Source organism: Scleropages formosus, chromosome 18 (genome assembly GCF_900964775.1).
Source record: "Scleropages formosus chromosome 18, fSclFor1.1, whole genome shotgun sequence".
In the NCBI taxonomy this organism is placed as follows: Eukaryota; Metazoa; Chordata; class Actinopteri; order Osteoglossiformes; family Osteoglossidae; genus Scleropages; species Scleropages formosus.
Genome location: NC_041823.1, coordinates 13,384,515 through 13,410,070, shown reverse-complemented (window position 1 = coordinate 13,410,070; position 25,556 = coordinate 13,384,515). Strand labels below are relative to the sequence as shown.

The following is a 25,556-nucleotide window of genomic DNA, read 5'->3' as shown; positions in this document are numbered from 1 at the left end:
GCTCTGTACCACAGCGCACCGTATAAAACACTACGAGCAGCGATCAGCCGACGCGACGCCGCTGAAGTCTCTCTGTCCGCTTTTACGAGGGAGCGCGTCGGGAGATCCGCAGTCCGCCGACGCGACCGCAGACGACCACAGCACAGACCAGGAGGGAACGCACATGACATTAAGTCACTATGATCATGAACTTAATTTTCATCCATTATCGATAATGAAATTGCACCACACCTCGTTTGGATTCGTTTTTCTGTAGTTTGTAGTCGTCGTCCCCCCCCCCCCCCCCCCCCCTTTTATTTGACACAGTATATTTATTTTCACGTGGTCATGTGGAGTACTGTTTTATTTTGCCTGTCTCATTAAGTGGATACCAGGTGGATCTATGCTCGTTAAAGCACGCAGAGTGGGAGTGGAAGTTTAAATCTCAGACCATGCAGACGTGTTGGCGTGCGGTCGTGCTGTTGGCGACCGCAATGTCCCTGGTAAGTACTCTCTGTCGTCGGGATCGTCTCCGTTCACAGTTTGAATTACTTGACTTTCCTAAAAAAGAACATGCGAGAAGAAATTGTAACTGTAACTCCGAGCACTTGGCTATGATCTCTTGGGCAACAAAAACGGAAACTGCTCTTAGAAGGACTTAAGGACTGTTAAGATAGTTGCTGTAAATAGCTGCGGTACAATTGAATTGTTGGTTGTCTTCAGTCTTGGATGAGAGTGTCAGCTAAGCAACTTAGTAATAAACACACACACAAATTATGAAAAGTATAAAGGTAACTCGAGGTAGGTAATAAAGGTAATTTCTACACAAACGAGTGGTTTCAAGCTGTTAGGCTTCCGAAGCTGAATTTCATGATATTGGCGATCATTTTAAACCACGTGTGTTGTCATGCCATATCTATCATCACCGTACTACTTGCTCTTGTATTTATTGAATTTGACTCCTGCGCTGCAGTGTTAATAAACCAGACGGAAGTACTGTATTATATTCAGCTGTAGTCCTTCGAAGTTAAAGTTTAAATTTAATAGGGCAAATAACGCCCATACCAAGAGTTATTGGCGTCCACTTTCGCGTCCTTCGTGTTATTTCTGAAGAGCACAAAGTTGCAATTCAACGTTCCTACACAGGAGGTCGCCAGAATACAGAAAAATGGACCTGCGGTGTCAATCGGCGCTTCAGCGCAGCCGTGCTGCGTCGGGAAAGCGCTGTTAGACTTTGTCTTAATGAAAATAATAATGGAAATATATGCTTTCTATGTTTTTTGGAAACGGTCTGCTTACCCCACTTACGTTTTACTTCATTTGAGTCATGTTTTTTTATAAATTAATCGTAGAGTATGAAACGAAGATTAAGATTTTCAAAATGCACAGTAATAAGTGTCTTATTCTCTTACGTTTGGATGCAGAAAAAATGATCTGGTTGGAAAAAAAGGTAGGCCGATTACTTTTCTGTGTATTGAGCCACATAAATATTAGCTTTGTAGTAAAGTAGGAAAAAGGCGTCATATTGGTGGTTTTTCTTATCGTAGGGGAGTTTTATAGAAGCAAATCAGTTTAATTCCAAGTTAGGTCTTTCGTAGGTAACACGAGAGCGTCGGCAAGGACACGTAACTATCCCTAGTGTCTTGTGGAATAGAAATCAGTGTGAAAAGGACTAGGTAGGTTTGTAGTTGGGTACCAAGATGCTGACATAATGCATTAAGAAGAGTTTTACCAAAACATTTGGAATATTACATTTTATGCTGCTTTTTGTTTGCTTCTAGTAGTCTAGTTGCCATTCTTATTTATATCAGACAGTGGACGTGAAATCGTTGAAAAACCAACTTGTTTTACCATGATTGATAAGAAGGCGAAAACATTGTACTGGGAAATATTTTGTTTCTTCTTCATGCAGTCATACCATTTAGCACATTGTATTTCCAGGTGTGTGTGTGTGTGTGTGTGTATTTCCAGGTTATGAGGCTTTATATGCAACCTCATTAAAATGTATTCTGTAATATTTTCAACATTGACAATTCTCTGCTCTACAGCATGCTGCTCAATAGATACACCGCATAACATGTATGCTGTGAGTACTGTTCAACATATTTAATATTTAACTGAGGTAGGTAGTGGACAGTAGGGATAAGAAGTCCTCCCAGTTCTCTGTCGAAAACCGCCCTTCTGTCAAACTTCAGTACCACGGACAGCTCCGCCGTGGTGCCTCCACCTGCGCTAGGTGTTGGAGGGAACTCGTTCGCGACGCCCTTCTCCATTTCGCTCACATTTAAAACACACAAAAAAAAAAACTGTCTTATTATTTGAAATAGAAAGGGAAGTTTGTTGAGAGGTGTACTTCAAAAATGAGAAAGACTGGAAGGAAGGTAGCTGATATGTTGTCAGCTCTGCTGCATGTGACCGGTGAAGACTTTTTTTTTAATTAAAGCCATTTATATCTGTGTTTCTACATTTATATCTATATCTATACGGTTGGGAGTTAAATTTACATTGTGACGTAGCATCGAGTGTAGCAATCTTTTGTCGGTTTTAAGCGTAAGCTGACGTTTAGACCACAAAGTCAGGTGTACAATTGCGTCTACAAAGCCCTGTGGCATTGTTTTGTGCTTTAGAGTACTGTGGGTTCTCCATTATTCACCTCAATAACAATATCCAAATCCTTCAATGTGTCTCAGAAAGTACTGACTCGGTGTAGGCTATGTGTGCCTTATCTGGAATATTTATTACATTTTAATACTCACAGAATTCAGTGTGCCAAGACAAAATTCTATCCTGCCTCCTTGTAATTTTTTGCCACTTTATTTAAAGTATTGCACAAAAATTGCATCTCTTATATATATATATATATATATATATATATGTATCCCTATAATTTAAAATGAAAACAAAGCTATTTTGTACTGTAATTAATTCGAAGGAAATAAAAACTATTAACAATAGTAATTTATATTATGTTTATATTTTGTCCCCCTACATTCTGAACAATTTATTACAATTTCACATCCAAAGCAAGAAATCATGAAAACCTTTTGTAAATGAAGTAAATTAGACTGACTTTCCAAAATCCATAATACATACAGTAGTCAAAAAAAAGTACTTGAATGCTCTGAATGTGGAGACTTTTAAAATGCACATATCATTATGTTGGTGCGGGCTGCAACTCTTTGGGTGGCATTGCTCAGATGTTTTTTTTCTGATGTAACTGCATGGATTATGGACTGTTTAATATTGAGGGTCTGCTTAAGGTGGCTGTGGTCATGTCTGTGTATTATGTCCTTCTCATTCCCGAGACTTCTAAAATAGACTTTGTGCAGCTTCTAAAAGATCAGAACCCTACACTGTGGACTTCTTCACAATCTGAATGAGTAAGACTGGAAAGTTCTGCTACTGGTCAAATAGGCATCAAAAAGGCAATATCAGACTAACCAACTCTAGGATGTGGTATCCATCATTTGGTGTTTTGCACAAAGAACCTCCGCAATGACACCTCATTTTGGTACAAAGCGCAGCGTTACTGGAACGAAGGATGATAAGGGCAAGATGAAATGTCACATGATTGATGGATGGATTATTGAGTCCCTGAGGTGTATGTTTTAAATCTGCTCTGCTCGTCTTCTGCAGTTTGTGTGACAAAATCCAGTGATGGACAGCACGCTGTATCAAGATCGTCCCAAATCTTGCTTTTTTCAAGAGCAAGGAGAAGTTCGAAAACAAGATTAAATCTTGTTGTATGGAATTTGGTCTTTGAATTATTCCATATTTTATTTCAGCGGTGTAGTTAAATCATAATTTTGTTCACAAGTTAATTGTAAATTACATTTATAAAATCCATTACAGTAAATTTACAGTTGATTAAACGCTTGATCTCTTTATAGTCCTGTATGGAGAAGCCATGTAATTTAAAAGAAATGTCAAATTAGTATTTTGCTTAGAGCAAAGTACATGTAATTGTTTATATTTATGATATGAAATAAAATGTTAAATTTATAAAATACAAAACTTGCTAATGCTAGGAAGAAAGTGTTATGGGTGCATTTCCCAATGTTATGAAAATTGCAGTATTTAAAAGTTGGTATTTTTTTCAGTGCTGTTTATGTCACAGGGAGAGAAACAAGGTACTTTGTGTTCGTACTAGGAAAGTATTTCGTCCCCATCCTGTATGAGAACTGATCATAAATGTTACCTTGAAGCTTCAGCCAGGGGTCGTATCATGGAATTTTGCCATGTTAGGGCTATGTGCAATAATTCAATAAAACACGTTTCTTTCAAATCCCATATTGTGGTTTCAATCGTAGCTGAATGTATATCGTGCAGGTGTTATTTCACAGAAGGTGAGACACTTCTGTTCTTGGGTCACCAGATCTCTCTGGAAAGTGCGTTCAGTGCCCGTGTTCTGGATTAGGTGATGTGTGACGTTACCCCCCCCCTCCCCCCCACAAGATAATTAGAAAGAGTGCTGTTTCTGAGACAGTGCCTTGTCTGATGCCTGTGCCTTTTAAAGGTCATTCAGCTTAGTTTCCCAGGAATGTGGAGCACATACCTTGTCTTCTGCCTACCTGTCTGAGGCTGATTTCCTTTCAGTTTCGTGGTGGTGGTGGCCCTTGGTGAGCACATGGGAATGGTGAGGGCAGAAATGATCAAAGCCTGCAAATCTGACAGCAGCTGCATCTATATGTACTTAACCATCTACTTAAGGGATATCATAGAACTCCTTCACCAGGAAGTGCAAATAGATAGATAGATAGATGGATAGATGGATGGTTCTGATTCATTCTTGTTTACATTAAAAATGCAGGTTATCATCCCTGCTGATACTGCATGACTGTGCTTGGATGCTGACAAGGCAGTTTTGATACTGTGTTATTTATGGCATCGGTGATGAATGTCTGCATGTTTCATTTTGACCTCCATGCCCTCCTTCACTTTTTCAGTTGGATTTAGGTCAAGGTTCCAGTAGTCCAGGAACATGGATGAGCCATTGATTTTTTTAGTAATAGACCCAAAGCACTATGTGAGCTCTGACTTCCCAGTGAGTTTCCACTCTAAAGCTAAAGGTTCAGAATATCGAGGGAGTGTGTCTCTTGGAAATGTATGGATTTATGGTTCATTAGAACATGGTTGCATTGTCAATAACTGCTTTAATTTTTCGGTCTGAATGACTTTTGCTTTTTAATGGTTTAAGGTGATTTGAAAATCCGGTTTGCACTGTGTGGTACAATATGGCACACGGCATAATTCTGTATTACGTATAAAATTACTGTGCATCTATATGGTGTCAGCAATTACTTAAGATAAACATCCTTCCTAAAATATCCACTTCAATAACATTTCAAGTGAAGCTTAAAGCAATTTTATCTGCATAAGCCATGCAAAATGTCACTTTTTCATTCGTATGAGATGCCTCAAAGAATACAGTTGTCCTATCATTCAGTCAGCATGACCTGCACATCCATTTGACACAGAAATAGATATTCTTTATTGCATGTTTTTATAGCACTCATCTCCCTTTTCAGTAAACCTCACTTCTCCCCTGATCTTGGAAATGCTCAACAAACATGTATGTGTTTCTCATATTTAATGACTTTAATAACAATCTGTTTAATAATTGGGAATCCTGTATGCAGCTACTCGTATAATGTAAGATGGATTATATTGTGGTATGAGACAAATGGTCTGTTCTCAAGAATCATGTGTCTGCATACAAATCTCTCCTTCTGTTGGTGTGATGCAGTTTTTGTATTGTTCTCCGAGATGTATGTGGCTTTAGATAAAAGTGTCTGCTAAAATAATAACTGTAAATGGAAACAGATTTTGTGGTATTTATTTGATAAATCTGATAATGAACTCAAGCCTATGAGTGAATGAGCAGAAAGGAGGCAAGAATCTTACTCACAATTAGCTAAACCATGCGCTGTGCTCCCAGTTAGTTATGTGGTGGCATTTATAGTCACTGCTAGATGTTTGGCCCAGTTGGTGCAGAAATCACAACAGACATACAAATCAAAATGCTTAAATGTTACAGGTTGTTGGGATTATCTGTAGAGGTATTTTAGCTTTGGCACCTGGGAGAATTATGAAGGGACTTAAGCACCGGTGTCACGCTGAACACAGGGAGCCGGGACGGCTGAACCCAAGTGCAGCGTTGTTCGTCTGAAGTTGAGGGAAGAGGTAAATTCTCAAAACCAGGGACAGGCGAAGGGTCGGTCGATCGGCGAAAAGGACAAGAGCGAGGATCCATTGACGTGGTCAGAAAACGAAGCAAGGAGTCAAAAACTGGAGATTGTGAACAGAGAATAGAGTAAGTGTGTATGCGAAGTAACGCGAGGAAGGGCGGTTGTCCCAAACGAGATTCCGCAACGGTACGGGAGCTGAAGAGGGTCTTTAAAGGGTGAGTGATTAATCAGGAGCTAGTGCAGAGTCAGGTGTTGTCGCTTGTATTGTGGGCATGGACGTGACAATTGGAAGCCATCTGTGCATATTTTTGGTAGATTTATATTGCAAATACCCCAGCTCTGTTTTCAGTGACACGGTTTATAGAGTTACAAATTAATTGGCCAGTCTTTTTTGCTTTTGGTTTTAGATCATGATACAGTATAGCATCATTATTGTAATACTTCAACATGAATGGCCTGTTTCTAGGGGACTGGATTTGTATGTGAATTACTGACAGTTATGACAGACAATTGTCTGAATTGCCAGAAATTGTGCTTTCTGGGGGGGGGTGCGGTGGCGCAGTGGGTTGGACCACAGTCCTGCTCTCCGGTGGGTCTGGGGTTCGAGTCCCGCTTGGGGTGCCTTGCGACGGACTGGCGTCCCGTCCTGGGTGTGTCCCCTCCCCCTCCGGCCTTACGCTCTGTGTTACCGGGTAGGCTCCGGTTCCCCGTGACCCCATATGGGACAAGCGGTTCTGAAACTGTGTGTGTGTGTGTGTGTGTGCTTTCTGGACATTCCACTTGATTAAGGATGACGCTTAAAATTATTTGTATTCGACTGTTCATTGTCATTTGTATAGCCAGGTGCAGCTCCTTGCAGGTGACTGCAAAATAAGAGGACAAAGTATGTGTAATTGAAGAACTGGACTTGTGAAATTCTGCATGGTACTTATTCGAAAATTCTTTAACAGACTAACTGGATAAATGTAGTTAATGAATGACAAATCTGAATGTGCTGAATAAATAATGCATTAAAAGTTATGCACAGAATTCTGAGAGCTTTATAAGTGACAAATGAATAGGTTTCAAATCTTCAGTCTCATATTACACACACACACACACACACATTTTCAGAACCGCTTGTCCCAGACGGGGTCACGGGGAACCAGAGCCTACCCGGTAACACAGGGCGTAAGGCCAGAGGGGGAGGGGACACACCCAGGACAGGACGCCAGTCTGTCGCAAGGCACCCCAAGCGGGACTCGAACCCCAGACCCACCGGAGAGCAGGACTGCGGTCCAACCCACTGCGCCACCGCACCCCCTCTCATATTACAGATATTCCCATTATTTAATATTTTTACCCCCAGAAATTAAAATGCACTGTCCTGATGTTGCGCAAACTCAAATCATTGCTTTAATAGTTACCTCATGCACTTCTGAAAAATCCTGACAAGGACCTGACTTTATATGTAACAGCTGTTTATAAATACATCCTGAAGATTTGTTATATGGTGCATTGTACAGTCCTGGTAAACAGTACTCTAGGTACCCTGGAACAATGCAGGTACTTTTGTGTCTGCAGTGTAAAAGAGAAACACATCCTATGGCTGTTAATAAGGGAACGCTGTTGCCTCTTCTTATCACATGTCATGTAGACTTTTAAAACTTATTGTGATGTGTGACAGTCTCAGACATGTCAGCTATGTAGGTTTTCATTATTTTTCTTATTTCACTGATGCCGTTGTCAGTGCCCCATCCGGGGATCTGCATGCCATTTGATTCCCAAAGACACGCAGAAGCACTGCAACATGCAGAAAGACACAAAACACACAAAGACAGAGTAATATCTGTGCCTGAGTTGCTGTGCCTTTTATTTTTGTCACAACACAGAGTTATTGGGGGGGGGTGTGGTGGCGCAGTGGGTTTGACCGGGTCCTACTCTCCAGTGGGTCTGGGGTTCAAGTCCCGCTTGGGGTGCCTTGCGACGGACCGGCGTCCCATCCTGGGTGTGTCCCTACACCCTTTGTTGCCAGGTTAGGCTCCGGCTCCCTAGGAGAAGTGGTTTCAGATGGTGTGTGTATTTATCAGAATTCTGAGCTGACATTGAGTCCTTCCAAGGAAGTGTGGACAGGCCCAGCTGCAGAGATGTCGGTTTATAAACTTACATTATAGGCTTTGGGTTTCATACCCTGGATGGGCTCACCAATAGCTATAGTCCCTTCATTAATATACTTAACCTAAATAGCACCAGTCATAAATTCAGCAATATAAATGGCTATATTCAAAGTTGCTTTGGGAAGATGTCTCAGAATATGCATAAATTCTACTTTTGCTGAGATGTACGCCGCTTTGGACAAAAGCGTCTGCTAAACGAATAAATGTAAATGTAAGTGTAAAAAGTCCAACAGCATCAGCGGTAAATATTGCATAAAGACATCAGCTGAGCAAATGTGATTTAGAGCATTTGACCAATATATACAGATTGGTATTTTCCTGAAACAATTGACTCATGGGTACTATAGCAATAGCAGAGTCAGTGTGACATGTCAGCCTTAAGGTTACAAGTCCAGGTCCTTAACCACTACTCTGCCTGCTGGCCAGCATAGCTGTAACATGATAATAGTAATTAAAACAGTAGTAGTACAGATATACTCAGTAACTGAGTGCATCAGTGAGTCCAGACCTGAATATTTCACCAAGCTCAGCTCTTTGTCGCACTCACACCAATCCATCCAGCAAGGTTATTCAGTGACTGGCTCTGTCTGCATCAGCGCCTGTAGGTGATAAATGTCGGTGCTGTACCAGGTTATGGAAGGCCTGGGATCTTCCCCCCAGGGCTTGTGACCAAGGTTTTTTTTCTACAGCACAATGAAGCAAAAAACAGCCGCTGGCATCTGCTGGGTGCAGTGACCTGGCTTTTAAATATTGTGACCACACGGTTAACACCCACTCTTTAGCACTGGGTGGTGTCAGGATTTTTAAAAAAATAAAGTGAATGTTGTTTGTGATTTTAAAGAACACCACTCTGATCCTGACGGTATTACAGTTTACGTAAAATAGATTAATAGAATTAAATAGATTTATAAACATGCATTCATGGTTTGTTTAATGGGTTTCCTTCATTCTGTGCAATCACCTTGTTAGGTGTTTTAATAATTTTTTATTAAAAATTGGTTTCTGGACAAAAAAGTGTCACTTGAAATTAATAAAAAAATTAAAAAAAAATCTAAATTCTCCTTTAATGTTACATTCTCATTTATTTATTTATTAGCAATGACTGTTTGTCCAGTGCAAGGTAGCAGTGGTCCACAGTCTTTCATGAGCACAGGGTGAGACAAGATGCTCTGTATGCTGGTTTATAGTATAAAGGAATAGACTTTGCAGAGCATGTGGACATTATGCTGGCATAGGCACTGTGTAGTGGAAGGGTAGTGTAAGAGTATTCATGTTATTAAAGCTGTTTATATGATTGTGTCCAGGAACGCACAATGCTAGGAGGGAGCAGGGACAACGAACTCCTCACAGTCAATCTCAGCCTCTCCTGGCAGTAGGAGGGTGAAGGACCCGGAGAAGGAGACTATAGAGTTATTCCTTGACAGTACCTCCTTCGCAGAGCTTCCCAGTGTCCTGTCCGTCACCGTTATCCCTCACCAGTCACCGTTTCTGTACAAGAGATGAATGACGCACAAGTTTCACACACACCTTGACTCTGTCCTCAGACCAGTTCCTTGAAAGAACGCTTTATCTGAGTTAATTGTGACATGTTCGTGTTTATAAAGACTCAGATGACCTAGGTTCATGTCTCGCCTTCCGCTGAGACACCTTTGACCAAGGTACTTGCCCTGAATTGATACTGTAAAAATTACCAGCTTTATAAATGGGTAAATTTCAGTAATTTCGCACTGTTTTGTCAGATTAGACAAAAGCATCTGAATCAAGCTCAATCTGTATGGAGTTTCATATTTTCCTCATGTTTGCATTGGTTTCTTCTCTAGGTAAAAGACATGTTTCAGAGAAATTGTGGACTCTATATTGCCTCTAATAGGCACGGAATGAATAAATGAATATGTGTTTAAGTGTGTTACCAAGAGTGTACTTTGTCCTACACCTTGTGCTTCTGGACTAAGCTCTGGACCATTGAAATGAATGAATAAATGAATTAATAAGCTGAATGTCAAAGATGCATGTTGACAGTTCCGTAATAGAATTCTTAGAGTTGTAGACAGCAGACTGTCGAACATCTGACTTTTGTTCCTCTCGGTAAAAATGTGAGGGTGTCTGCCACTGTCCTGGTGTTTCTTCTCTGACTTCTTGAGCTGTTTTTATTTTGCTGGTTCAAATACTGAATGAAGTTCCTCAGTGCACAGCATGTGAGGGCAGCATGTAAGCACAAAGAATTTCTAGTCCTCTCTTTATTGCTGTCATTTTCAGATTTGGAAGATCTTAGTCATGGCTACTTGTGGCTGGGAATCCTGACATGATGCTTTTTTTTAATCCGTTGTTTTGTATCTTGTGAACCGACGAGACAAGTTGTTATCTTTAAAAGAAAGCCGTATGGGTGACTGGGACTCTTCTGTCACCCACTTCCTCCTTCTTCTTTCCGGTAACGTTCCTACAGTGTTGTATAGTAGTAGCTGTTCTTACCTCGTGGATCCTCCGGATCTTTCCAGAAGCAGAGAATTTCACGTGACTGGCATGTTTTCTGTTTCTTGCCTTTTTGCAGTCCTGACAGAGTTCGATGAATATTAATGAGTAATGTTAATTCATTATAGTCTGCAACTCAGAGACAGTAATTGTACGTTCGGTTTTCACATAAAGAATATGTGAGAGTTTGTTCCAGTGTGATCTGGTAAACCGTACACTTTTCGATTCAGAGATCTTTAGTAAAATGGAAATTCGACTTTTTTTATCACACAGAAGGAAAAAGACAAGAGGCGATTACGAACACACAATCACAGTTCACGTGTGCCATGGAACATCACTGTTCATCACTGTTCACTATACTGTGTGATGCTAGAACATCTCTTTAAGGTCTTGTCTTTTTTCAAAGCCTCTAAAAGTAAGCATTTTTCTCCCATATTTAAAGCCTATCCATTTGAAATTGAGGTGAAAATTAACTTTAAAAAAAAAAATGTAATGGTCCATGTTGTGTTCAAACACAATGATTCCTTACAGGTATCACAGATAATGCATTATAATGAGTCCTGATTGTCTCACGCATTTTCTTTCATGGTGTCGGCAGCTACTAGAGAAAGGTCACGCCTTGTAAATAGCAAACGCTTGCCTATCAGTTCAAAACCCTTCTGATGGGTGTTTCCTCAAGTGTTGTCACATTAACTGGTTTCTGCCACATGCACTGGAAAATACAACCTAAAATAAGAAACACTTCTGTCAGTAATACAAAGAACATTTACAGTAAAATGTGCTGGACATTCTCAGAAGGAATACTGGCTTTCAATGCATCCAGGAGAGTATGACCAGGTCAAACTTGTTTCTGACTAATTAAATACAGCCAGCCAGAGTTGTCTACTGCCACCATAAACACGGGAAACTCCTTGTGTGTCTTTTGTAGAGATCGACAATCACCAGTGACCAGTCCATCGCCAAAACTGAACTCACATTATAGGACTACAGCAGGAGCACACAGTAAACGCTCACTAACTTGTACGCATTTTATGAAAATGTGTGCTTGATCCTCTGGTGAGCCTTTTTAACCTCTACAGTGGGCTAAACGTGAAAATGATGTTGTATTGCGTAATTAACAGTTAATATCTTGTTTGCAATAGGTAAAATATTTTTTTTCTATTGTCTGCTAAGGAGCTCCATAGAGAGAGGATTTTTCCAGAGGTAATTTTTAAAGCAAAAAGGGCAAGAGAAATACACCTGTGGATAGAGAGGTTGTAGAGGTTAGAGAGCACCTTTTGATTCTTGCGCAAGGCACTTGGCCTAAATGCCTGCCCTGAAAATTACTTTGCTGTATAAATGGGTGGATCACTGTCAGTAGCTCCATGTTACTTTGGAGAAAAGTGTCAAGCAAATGAATTCATTTACAATTATACAGCTAATAAAACCCATTTGATTTTAATAAATATATAACATGGATGCTGTACTTGCTTCACTAGTATTTTACAACTACATACTGCTTTTCTTCCTTTATACTCTTACTTACCTGGATATTTTAAGCCGCCCACGTACAAAGTTATGGCAAAAATGAAAGACGTTTGTAGTTTTTTTTACATTACTGACTGACTTCGAAAGACTTGTAGATTAATACTGAAACTATTCCGCTTATTTGCATGTGTTGTGCATGTTATCAGAATAGCCATGTAAAAATTTTGGGTCATGTGTGAAATTATAACGAGGGAATTTGTGATGCTCCAATGATTCTTGTTTTCAAAAGAAGTGATCGAGCAAAATTGCACCCTCTTTCCTGACATGACGTTTCAAATATACCACCAGCCTTTTTAAAAGTGGATGTGTTCTGAAGGACAATGCTTATTATGAAAAATAAAGAAAACCAACAGAGATGACTGTTCCCCCTCCCCCCCCCCCCAATAAACAGCTAACAAGCCCCAAGGTCTGTTTAGCAGTCCACGGATGTGGGAAATTCAGAAAACTAATTAAACCACCTGCAGGAATCCCAGACAGGGTTTTATTTCTCTTTAGGATAGGAGATTAACTATTAGCATCATGGTTTATGTCCACTGTAGCTGCTGATCCGCTGCATGCTTGTACCGTGTTAGCGAAGGTAAAAGAGATGACCGCATGCTCTACTCACCTTAGCCCTGGAGCATGGCAGAGCGCCAGTTTATGTGCTTTAATCTTGGCCTTGCTTATGTTCGCTTTGGAAATTTTGCTTTGACTTTTGCTAATCTCCTGAGCGGTGCAGGCTGCATTACCAATGTAGTCCTAATCCGTATGTTTTTTAAACCCACTTTGAAGTGCTGTAGAAAATTCAGGGCCAATTTGAACCTGCAGCTGCATACTTTGGAGTGAATTTTGTTAAAGTGAAAATGAATGTTCTGTCACAGCGTTTAAAGAAGTGGGACTAGACTCACGCAGGCTGAGGTAGTAATTCGGCACATCCGAAAGAACTGGGAGAGATCAGATTTAAAGTTTTCACATTCCGTTGCTTACTTGAGGGTCAAGGCTGAAGGGAGCCGCTACATGAGCTTCATAAATTTTTTTTAGAGCCTTGACGGGCTCATTACCTGCAATTATTGCTCAGATTACACCGTGGCTTGTATTTCATTTATAAATTGCATGTAAAATATGCCAATATCGTACGTAATGGTCTGTCTGGTCTAATCTGCTTTAGGGATACATACCTTTCCTGTATTTTGATTCATTGTCGAAACCAATAACTTTTATTTCCCACACATTCATGTAATGCGTTATCATCAGAAATGTGTAGTGTTTAAGTGTAATGATGATGTAAAAATGTAATTTCCTGTAAAATAAGTGGTATCCTGCAGCTGTGACCAATTTTTCCCACGAGAGTCCTGGAGTCTCTGTGTTGTGTTGTTTAAATGGTGAAAGGAGGATTGGACCTATTCCCCACGTTGTTTCTCTTTTACAGCTAATGATGCTTAATGCTTTAGGGGGGTGTCCGTGGAACTCTCCCCCGCCACTGGATGTCACTTTATATGACTAAAATCGATATAGACTGAAATGAGTCAAAGCCTTTCGCAAGACACAATTACTGATGCGCCATGCACAGGGGAGCAAGCTTCTGCAGCGTGCCTCTAATTCATATTGATTAGGAAAGTTACGCATTTTAAATGAGGTCCCCTGGGTCACTTCAGCTGAAATGCCAATTTACTGGATAGTGAGTTTAATTTGATTAAAAGCAGCCCTACATAATGGTGTGAGCTCCTCAGGAAAAAAAAAAAAATCTCTCTCTCTCTCTCTTGCTGGAAAAATAAAAGGAAACATGTCAACCAAGAGGGTTTTGTAAATACACGCGCATAATTTTGCAGCTACATTGTTCAGTGTATAATGTCTTAAGCATACATACATGACTGATCAAGTCATTGTATTGCTTTGCCACACTGTGCTATTACTGATCAGAAGCCAAGTCAACCTAAATCCATGTAGTTTATATGTGAAATTGTAGGGTCAGGGTGTCCTTTCATTTTCATCTCTCCCCAGTGTTTTACAAAGTTGCGAGAGCGGTAAGAAAAAACATAATATGTGCCACTTCTTGAAGTGGACAGCTGCTCGGGAGATAGACTCAGCCAGGACCTCCGTGGACGTTCTTCGAATAGGCCTCACACAGACTCCTTGTCTCAGCGAGAACTCGTACACCCTGACCATGCTTACTATAGTCAAACGGAGTGGCCGCTTCCACTTTTTGTGATCAGCAGCCCGTGGCACTGACTGACTGTGCCGTGATCACGTTGTGGATACTTTTTCACATACAATGACAGAGTGCAGTTCTGTGAAGGACTTTCATAAATCACACAATAATGACCCATGTTTGTTTCACATCCGATGCTCTCTGTGTGCACATCATAGACGTAACCTCCTCTCTGGTCTGCTGGCTGTAACAACTTAAACTCCATATAAATGCTCTGCTTGTCATCATCTCATATGAATAACATGGCTACTGTTTAAATGAAAGCGTCTCTAGGCAAAAGCCAATTGTTAATATAGTCTATTGAGTAGAAATACACACACACACACACACACATTTTCAGAACCGCTTGTCCCATACGGGGTCACGGGGAACCGGAGCCTACCCGGCAACACAGGGCATAAGGCCAGAGGGGGAAGGGGACACACCCAGGACGGGACGCCAGTCCGCCGCAAGGCACCCCAAGCGGGACTTGAACCCCAGACCCACGGGAGAGCAGGACTGCGGTCCAACCCACTGCACCACCGCACCCCCTAGTAGAAATACAGTTCTTATTAAATAATTGTTTGATATATTAAATATATGTTTATGAATGTGTGGTTGCAGTTATTTAGGTTGAAGTCTCAAAAAGACCTTGTCTTTAACATACGTTAATGTAGACAGTGCACTAAAGAGGTATTTACAGTATATGGATATTTGAAAGACAAACATATTTACTGATAATAAATGCTTTATTCTCTTATTTTCAGCATCAGTAAATAAATGCTTGTGGAACTTCGCCTGAACTGTGCTTGATTTCTCCACTTTTTTAAACCAGGCACTTCGGTAAATACTTTCACGGCACTAGTTCAGTTGTGATGGGGGGTGCGGTGGTGCAGTGGGTTGGACCACAGTCCTGCTCTCCCGTGGGTCTGGGGTTCAAGTCCCACTTGGGGTGCCTTGTGACGGACTGGCGTCCCGTTCTGGGTGTGTCCCCTCCCCCTTCGGCCTTACGCCCTGTGTTGCCGGGTAGGCTCCGGTTCCCCGTGACCCCGTATGGGACCAGCGGTTCTGAAAATGTGTGTGTGTAGTTCAGTTGTAATATATGCAACTTTTTATTTTCCATTTGTAGACCTTATAAAGGCAGGCATTTACCTTTCTAAATCATGTCCAGTGAATTTGCCACAGATGGACTGCAGTAAAATCCTAGAGATGATCAAAAGAAACAAGATGTATCTGAGCTCAGTTTGGACTGGCATAATAAAAGATCTGGATACTAATGTAAATTACACATTTTAGTTTTATATTTTTAATACATTTACAGAAAATCCTAACAACGTTGTAATTATGGGGCTTTCTGTGTGACAATGGATGACAAAAAGAATTCAGTCCATTCTGAAATAGGTCTACAATGCAACAGAGTATGGAAAAAGTGGAGGGGTAATTTCTGAAGGCAAAATGTGAAAAGTGAGCTAAGAACAATGAAGACTCAGTGAAAGAAGTAGACTGAAAATGAGGGTTAATGCTTCCTAAAATGGAAATTTCACTCTGTAGTTTTACACTTGCAGTCAGTAGTCATAACCATAGATGTAACAAACAAACAAGCAAGCCTAATGTATCCCTTTCGGTATTTTTTATGACGAGACTGAGTACTGTTGCTAGAGTGTCTTTATTCCACCCAGTTCCTGACGAGTTTTTGTGCAGTTGGGTAAAAGGTTCCTAAATGTGACAGATGAACAGTGTTTTCATGCTTTTTTATTTAAATGGATATGATATCCAAGAAATTGCATTATGTGCATTGATTAATGACTCCATAGGGTGCATTGGATTAAAGGATCTCGAAACCAGCTTACGTGGTTCTGAGACCTGCAGTAACTGGCTTGTGTAATCATTAATTCATTTGACAGATTCAAACAAGACTTCCCGCTCTGATCAACTTTTGTAAGATGACTAGACACAGATAGGGACAGGAGTCACTCAATCTGTTTAAATAACTGCAGACAGATATTTAATGAAACAAGGTCTTTACTGTAAGAATTACTTTTTACTGTAGTTAATTACATTTCGTCAGACAGAAAGATTTGCTGACAGCTCCTGTGTGACTGTAATTTCCACATGAATTACTCTACGAGTAGATTCAGGTTGCTTGCACCATTTGCTCGATTCCTTGAGGAGTGCAGGATCAGCATATATGGTTTCAGCGTTTGTGACTCCTCTCCGGTGGTGTGAGACCATGCTGAGCTCTGCTGTGCCCCCATCAGAAGCCCACACGTATGGGTTCTGTGGACGCCTCAGTGCTGGAGGTTCCTTCCGCCCAGGGTCTGGCTGAGTTATTGTAGCCACGGAAGCTGATCTTTCGCACTTTCTGTCTTATGGAGGAGAGCAGGACTGTAAGTCTGGAAAAAAACTGGAAAACCGTTGCGCTGTTCACCTACTTGAACGATGAACCTCGGTGCAGCAAGTGGTAGAGAACAAACTAGGTTTGCTTGAGACTTTCATGTCTGCAGCTATGTCTCCTTCTCTCAGTGTAATGCATAAATTGTACTTTTGCTGAGATGTACGTCGCTTTGGACAAAAGCGTCTGCTAAATGAATAAATGTAAATGTAAATGTTTTCAACAGTGTGTTTTTGCTACAGTCTTCATGAAAAGCTCTCTTGTCCACTAATGAAAAGTGGTAAAATGTAATTGTATGAGGTGGATGGGGACAAAACTACCCTCATTCAATATTTTGTATTCTGACATCTGACATTTCTTATCATTTTGTTGTTTGTTATAGAAAAAAAGTTCTTTACTGACACACACTACATAAAACCTAATCGTAATTGTAAACATAAAAGCCTGATGCATCATGCAAGGTGTCATGACAGCAGCAAAAAATCATGGAAACATGATTAGTTTTCAAAGCACGTTCAGGATAAAAAATGCTATAAACAACAAAATTATCAAAATATTTTGAAAATATTATTTATTCATATACTGCACATTTCAATGAGCATAATGAAAAAATATTAATCATTACTAGAAAAAAAACATTTTTGAAATGCTAAGGTATTTATCAAAAATTATCTGACCCTGTAAATTTAGGAATCATTTTTGGAAAAAAGTCCTGTTTAATGCAACGGTTACTGTAAAAGGTTTTAAGTCATTTCAGACACTGTCCAATGAGATGGCTGCAGTCTGAATTGTGGAAGATTTTTGAAGATTTAGCTAATATTTAAAAATTAATTTTAAACTGAATTTTTTTTGTAATAATTTCATGTAAGGTTTTAGCAAGTCCATGTTCTTTTCTTCTGTTCTTTGGTGCCAACAAAATCATAACGTAGATATGCATTACTGTATATTGGAACAACACGCCTGTGCTAGATTACAGTGAAGTTGCCTAATAAACAGAATATAAGCAATTTTGACAAAGCAAATCCTCTATTTTATAACAAAAAAAATTAATTAGCTCTAAGGTAGACTGCTGCAATAATATATTTTTTTAAAAAAAACCTTGTTTAGTTTGATCACGTGGCTCATGTGGAAAAATGCAATTTTCCTTTCATTATACCACATAGTTTGGAATTCACATGTTGGATAAATTAATTTGGACACTGAGGAAGAGACAAATTCTGTTTATCAGCACGACATGTAATAGATGCCTTCACTTAAAATCCCTGCACTATTTTTTCTTTGTCATAAAGGTAAATTTTTTACAGTTATCAGGGCCAAGATGGTGTGTTTTGATAAAACAATTTTTAAGATGAAACTACATTGCCCAGTAGTCATGATACAGATACTGCATTTCAGCATAGCATAATAGCAGTACTAATCAAGCATGATGTGATGCGATGCTAATCATGCAGTACAATTGCTAGATGCAGAAAAAAAACAGTATTTTGCAGGCATTCGCAAAATCACAAATGAATGCCCAGTCAGTTCATATTATACAAGTTTTTGTTTTTAATATGGGAGCAGAAACCTGTCCAATTCAGCATGTAGAACAGACACAGTAGGAGTGTACATGGGCTTTTGCGTTGTTCCACTGTAAGTAAGTTTGACTGTAGAGAAGCTAAACTTAAGAGCAGTGTTTGACAGCATCCCACCATGTGCTCAGATTCAACTTTTGCTCACGTACCCCTGATGCACTTGTGATGTCGGTGTGTGTGGACGCTACCGTGTACTAAAGGCTTTGTTGCGGCTTCATTAAACAGCTTTAATGCATTTGTCTGAGAGTCTTATTTTGACTCTGATTATGGTATAGGTCCTGGTCCTGATGTGGGCTGGGTTTCCATCCGGTGTCTCTCAGTGGCTGCGACCCGGTGCAGTCACTGACATCTGGTGTGTTAAACATCTTCATGTCAGATGAAATCCTGGAGAAGAAGGTAGTATAGTGAGTACAGCCACCACCATTGGGCTTGAAGGAGCAAGGTTTAAATCCCACCTCCTCCTGTAGGACCCATGAGTGTGGTACTTATCCGAAATTGCTGCAGTTAAAATGAACTCTCAGTGTAAATGGGAAAATCTTTGCAGGCTGCTGCAAAATGTAAATGAAAAACTGAATCCTTACGAAAGAACTGAACAAAGTGAATAGCTTTTGTTAATACTCTATATGGCCACTGAATCGTAAAGTACTTCCCCATGTCCCTAATTACATTTATCTGATTTTGCAGCTGGAGGTTAAACTTGAACCCACAACATTTGGGCCCAAAAGCAGCAGTTCTAAGTGCTATGTTACCAGCTGGCCCTTAGCCACTTTTATTTAAACAGTCCTGCTTTCATGAAGATATTTGACTGCACCTGAAAATGCAATAGCTTTCTGCTTCGAAATGGTTAATGAGCATTTTAGTTTTCTCTGACTGAAGAGTCTTAACTTCCCCATTGAACCCATGGTTAACTTCACCGCTCATGACTTGAACAAGTAGCCTCCAATTTATTTATACGTAGCTAAGTCTTGTTTCTAGTAGCTACAGCAGACATCTCGTTCCTTATGTACAGTTCACATACATAGTTCTTCTCAATGTCAGGTACCTTAATAAAATGTTTCAAGGCACTCATGCCATTGTGTATGGCTTTAGTGGTTTCAAAGCGGTGTAGCCCTCCAAAGCAGCTCACAGTGTTAAGCTACTTAGAATTTTTTGAAGGTACACAGCAGGATGTGGGATTAGGTAGCTTGCGACCTATTGACTGATTAAATCCTACTTGCTTTCTGATTTCTAATTCTGATTCCTTTCTAATCAGAATACATGAAAGTTAGTATGACTGAGGGAGTAAATCAAGTTCAGAGAATGCAACACTGTGCAACACTATACGGTTTTATCATTATTTGGATTGTCAGTATCTGACCTCGGGCTTTTTTTTAGTTATTTAGTTATGTGGATACTGTTACTTTTGTGGGGGCGCGGTGGCGCAGTGGGTTGGACTGGGTCCTGCTTTCTGGTAGGTCTGGGGTTCAAGTCCTGCTTGGGGTGCCTTGTGGTGGACTGGTGTCCTGTCCTGGGTGTGACCCCTCCCCTTCTGGCCATATGCCCTGTGTTTCCAGGTTAGGCTCCAGCTCACCGTCACCCTGTATAGGACAAGTGGTTCTGAAAGTGTGTGTGTGTGTGTGTGGAACAGATGGCAATGTAATCATGACTTGGCTGTCAGTTCAAATCCTGCTCCTGCTAGTTGAACATTGCTTTGGATAAAAGTGCCAGCTAAATGGTAAATGAATGACAGAACTGTTCTTTTGGGGCAGTGTAGCAGTTACAGGCATCAGTTGCCTTGCAATCAAAGGACAGGTGTTCAAATTCCCACTCCTGCTGTAGTACCCTCGATCAAGGTACTTACCATGTATTATGCCACTAAAACTTGCCAAGCTGTATAAATGGTTGAATAATTGTAAGTAGGACAAGTGTTCAAAGAGGGGGCGCGGTGCTGCAGTGGATTTGGCCGGGTCCTGCTCTCCAGCGGGTCTGGGGTTTGAGTCCTGCTTGGGGTGCCTTGTGATGGACTGGTGTCCCGTCCTGGGTGTATCCCCTCCTCCCTCAGCCTTGCGCCCTGTGTTGCTGGGTTAGGCTCCGGTTCACCGCTACCCGCTTGGGACAAGCAGTTTCACACTGTGTGTGTGTGTGTGTGTGTGTGTGTGTGTGTGTGTGTGTGTGTGTGGTGTTCAAACTTAAAATTGTAAGTTGGCTCAGACTAAACTGTGACATACATAATGGTTAGTAATATGTAGTAGATCATGGTCTTTTATTTGTTTTTAATTATTTGTGTAATAGGTGGGGTGCGGTGGCGCAGTGGGTTGGACCACAGTCTTGCTCTCCGGTGGGTCTGGGGTTCAAGTCCCGCTTGGGTCACCTTGCGATGGACTGGCGTCCCGTCCTGGGTGTGTCCCCTCCCCCTCCGGCCTTATTCCCTGTGTTACCGGGTAGGCTCTGGTTCCCCGCGACCCTGTATGGGACAAGCGGTTCTGAAAATGTGTGTGTGTGTATTTGTATAATTGACAGTATCTACATTTGTTTGGAAATACACAGGAAATTTACTTTCAGAAGATACATATATAAATGTATTCTTTCCATTGTGAAAACTAGAGTATATATTGATTCTCTTCACATTGTTAATAGTTCATAACTTTGAAAACCTTATTTGAATTAAAGTAACTTGATTACTTGACTAGTGTTTTTTACTTGATACTTTTTTACTTGTATACATTTTTGGATCTTTAATTGAATGTTTTTAACATTATTTTCTTTGAGTGCTTTGCTACTCTAGACACCTCTTGTTAGTTGAAATTGCAAAGTGTGAAAGAACAGGAAAATATGGTCCCTTGGGGCAAAGCTAATACTAAACAACCAGCTCCCTCCACCCATGTAACTTAACAGAAGGTTTTGCCATAGTTACTGTAAATGGTGCTCATAGTGCTCATATTTAACAGTGAAAATGGGTTCAGGATTAGGTGGTACATCACAGGTCTTATGTATCTTCTCAGATTTAGCTTCCTGTTTCCACCTCATCCCACAAGCACACGGGGGGGCATCAGTTGGGGGTCGTGGTAGAATTCTTGCTCCTGCTGTAGTACTCCTGATCAAGGTTCTTAGCCTGAACTAATACAGTATAAATTATCTTGCTGTAAGAACAGACAAGTAATTGTGAGTAGCTTAGTATAATGTATATGAAAACAAATGAATTAATGAGAGCAATAACATGACATTGGTATAGGAGTGCTGCTTCATGGAAATTCAATTGGGGGAGTGAAATAAGGTCTTTCAGTTGAAACAAATTAAACATCTTCTCCCAGTTTCGCCAGCTGTCCAATTCTTATGTCCTTCCAAAATAAAATGTAAAATAGGATTTTCTGTTCAAAACTTGATAGTTTATATTCAGGTGCACTTCATAAAGTGAAACTGCTGACATTTGGAGCGTTTGATGTTTAAAATAAATGTACCGTTTGAATATCTTTTAAATATCTTCTAGAAATCTCTCCATAAATACTTGTTTATCTAACTGTGAGATGTTTCACACCAGAACATCTTGAATTCAGTCAAATGCTTTTGCTTAAAACCAAAAAACGCAGTCACATTGTCAACCAACATTTTCGTTGATTGCCATGATAACTCACTGCCATTGTAACCATGGCTACAACTTCTCAAGAGGAAATCTGATGCTGCCTTATAGGCTAGACCTAACAGATGCCCTTACCCTTTCCATTTTTGTGACCTTGTCATACCCAAAATGTTTCATTCTAATATCACGAATCAGAAAGTTTTATTGCAATAATGCTAATAATGTAAAACTCTAAATGTGTATAAAAAGCAAGCATTTTATGCCTCCACAAAACTAATTAAGGTTTCATGATGAAAATATAATATTTATGCATAATGAAAGAATTGAAAATAAATGTCTGTGGTGTAGACTAAAAAATTAAATTGATAAAAAATGTATTTATTTTGCAAATTGTACATATGAACCATAAAACTACCATATCTACCACTTAAATAGGATGTGGCATTGCTTGCATTTTTTACTATAAATCTCCAAAGTGACAAACTGTTTAATTGCTTACCCTTATTTACCTATTTATACAGCTGGGAATTTTTTTAGGATAAGTATCTTGCTCAAGGGTACTATAACTGCAAGTAGAGTTTAAACTCAACTTTTTGGTCCAAAGGCAGCAGCACTAACCACTATGCTACTAGCTGCTCTTGCTTGTGAAGTTGTTATATGAGTTTCAACCACAGGTTAGAGTTTTTGAAAAAAAGAAAGCTCTTGTAGTAAAAAGGATACAATAGTCAATGCAATACAATAATGCTGAAATATTTATAGCACATTATCTGCAATGAGTACCTTGAGGCACACCCACTGTGCAATATTGTTTCCACTGCTACGGTTCTATCTTTGTCCTTTTCCACTTCTAACTTGCCCTGTGAGCCACTGCTGTCCAAAGGCATTTTTTGATTTGTGACAAAAACCTTATTTTCCAAGTATCGATCTCAGAGCAGCCAGTGAAATGCAGAACCTTGGGAAGACGGATCTGCTGTCATGTTGTACAGCGGCAATCGTACAATCAATGTCGCATTTCTCCATCACATGCTGTACTAATCTGAGCTCAGTCTTCTATGTTAATCGGAAAAAATTGAGACTCATCCATCATCCATCCATCATGTTCAGGAGTTAATAGAGTGATTTTTCCTCCTGATTCTAATGAATAGCTGCTGCGTTCATCTATGCATATTAGTGGTGGTATTCCCTCCTTTTTCTGTCGTAGAGCATGTCATTATAATTGAAGTAAAGCTTTTCTGATAGAGTACAGTGTACACATACCATGTTTAATGTCCTCTGCAGTCATTTTATATTTACGCTCTTTTAACTGCCCAAATGAATCATAACCTCACGAATATGATTTCGTAGCGTTAGCTATTGCCTGCCTTATTGGATTTTTGAGAACAAGTATGCAATTCAAAAATATGTTACGTTAAGCAATTCAAAAACAAATGAGACATTAAAGATACAAATATACTTGTTTTTTAGACCACAGTATGTACAAATGATACATTTTACAAGGTTAATAAGAAACAAGAGCACCATACAGTGCTTCAGGCCTTAAAACTAAGTTGTTGTGAAATGGAGCATTCTTGTTTGCTTTTCTTTCAGGTGGCCTTTGCTGCAGCATCTGTTCCAGGGAAGTCAGGCCTCCTCACATCAGAAAGTCCCAAGTCTACATTAAAACGGATATGGACAGAAAGTAGTAAGGACTTTTCCATCAGCCGCCTGCTTTCGCAGACTCTTCATGGTAAACAGAATGCCAGCACCCTGGACCTGCAGTACAAAACACTAGAGCCCTACTCAGAGCAGGACCTTTGGGATTGGCTCCGAAACTCTACGGACCTCTTGGAGTCTCGCTCTCGATCCAAGAGGCGACCAATCGTCAAAACGGGGAAGTTTAAGAAAATGTTTGGCTGGGGCGACTTTCAGTCCAACATTAAAACTGTGAAGCTGAATCTCCTGATCACCGGGAAGATCGTGGACCATGGGAACGGAACATTCAGCGTCTACTTCCGGCACAACTCCACAGGCCAGGGCAACGTATCCGTCAGCCTGGTGCCGCCCAGTAAGATAGTGGAGTTTGATATGGCACAGCAGTCCGTTATCGATGCCAAAGACTCTAAGTCATTCAACTGCCGCATTGAGTATGAGAAAGTCGACAAAGCCACAAAGACCACGCCCTGCAACTATGACCCATCGAAGACGTGCTTTCAGGAGCAGACGCAGAGTCATGTTTCATGGCTCTGCTCAAAGCCCTTTAAAGTGATCTGTATTTTTATCTCCTTCTACAGTACTGATTACAAACTGGTGCAAAAAGTCTGCCCAGACTACAACTACCACAGTGACACTCCCTATTTTCCATCTGGCTAGCAACTCATTCTGTATGTCATATGGTATCACAGTGCAAACATGTCAGCTACTGTCCTGAAAGTGTCTGCAGCTGAATGATGATGATGATGATGATGATGATGATGTCTAAATTGTGTGTATTTTGTGATTTTACTTGAGGGTTTTGATTATTTTTTTTTTGCAGCCAAAACTGTTCAGTAAAAATGCAAAAGGAAAGAAGAGAACACCGATTTATGTCTCAACAGTTTTATTGATTGAATCCAACATTTCTTTATTTGTTCATACCATTCATTCATTCTATTATTTGTTCGTTACATTTTGTGTTTATTTCATGGTTAAGCATAATTGTGTCCAAGATACCTAATCTTGTTTTCTTTCAGGTCTAGTTAGATTGCCATATTTACTTGTACGTTAATCTCACACAGTTATTAATACATCACCTCTGTATGTATGTAATGATACAAGTATGTCACTGGAAGCATTTGAAATTTTCTGTCAGTAACTATATTTATCTTCATTTTCTCCTGTATAACTGGATGAAAACATTAACACTCCCCCACATAGACACACAACTCAATACACCAAAAACTCTTGATCTGTGATAAAGGCAAAAGGGAGCGATAGTTCAGCATAAAAGGTTTTATGACTGCAACAAAAGTGGGAACTTTTCTTGGGAGATGGATGTTTTTACCACGTTAAGTTTCTTTGTAGTCTTGCTTGGGTTCTGAAAGTACCCTATACATCATGGCTTCTAAAGTTCTGATCTTTGTCTTTGGCCAGGCACTGTTTGAGAGGGTCTGCTGACTGCTGTATACAGGTACTGTAAATGTGAACAGTGACATACGCAGAAGATGATTTATATGAACTAGTTTGAGCTGTACATAGTTAATCCTTTCTACATTTCCTCTTTCCAACTCCGTTGGAGCTGTCTCTGTTAATGTGCCAGTCTCTATTTGTTTCTCTTCCTGCCTTTCTCTATTCTAACTTTGCTTGCATTTCGGTAACGCGAACAAGGTTTTATCAATGTAACGTCCATGGAACATGTACAAAAAAACTATGTATTTAAAATATATTCAGAAAAACTTCTGTTATCTCTATGAATGCATAATTTTCTTCTTGTGGGAAAGGGGAGAGGTGGAAAATATATATTAATAAATTCTTGAAAGTTTTTTCCTTTTTTTCTCAGTTTGTTATTGTCTGTTGAATTCTGAAATCATATT

The 25,556-nt window shown here is 40.0% G+C and overlaps 1 protein-coding gene across 1 annotated transcript; it reads left to right on the top strand.

Moving 5' to 3' along the window:
- The first annotated feature begins 305 nt into the window (after positions 1 to 305).
- Positions 306 to 24,490, top strand: LOC108927392 (neurexophilin-1). The gene is made up of 2 exons (XM_018740659.2): positions 306 to 482; positions 23,596 to 24,490. Exons 1-2 carry the CDS (start codon positions 432 to 434, stop codon positions 24,355 to 24,357), a joined length of 813 nt encoding a protein of 270 aa, XP_018596175.1. The 5' UTR covers positions 306 to 431; the 3' UTR covers positions 24,358 to 24,490.
- Positions 24,491 to 25,556: the final 1,066 nt, after the last annotated feature.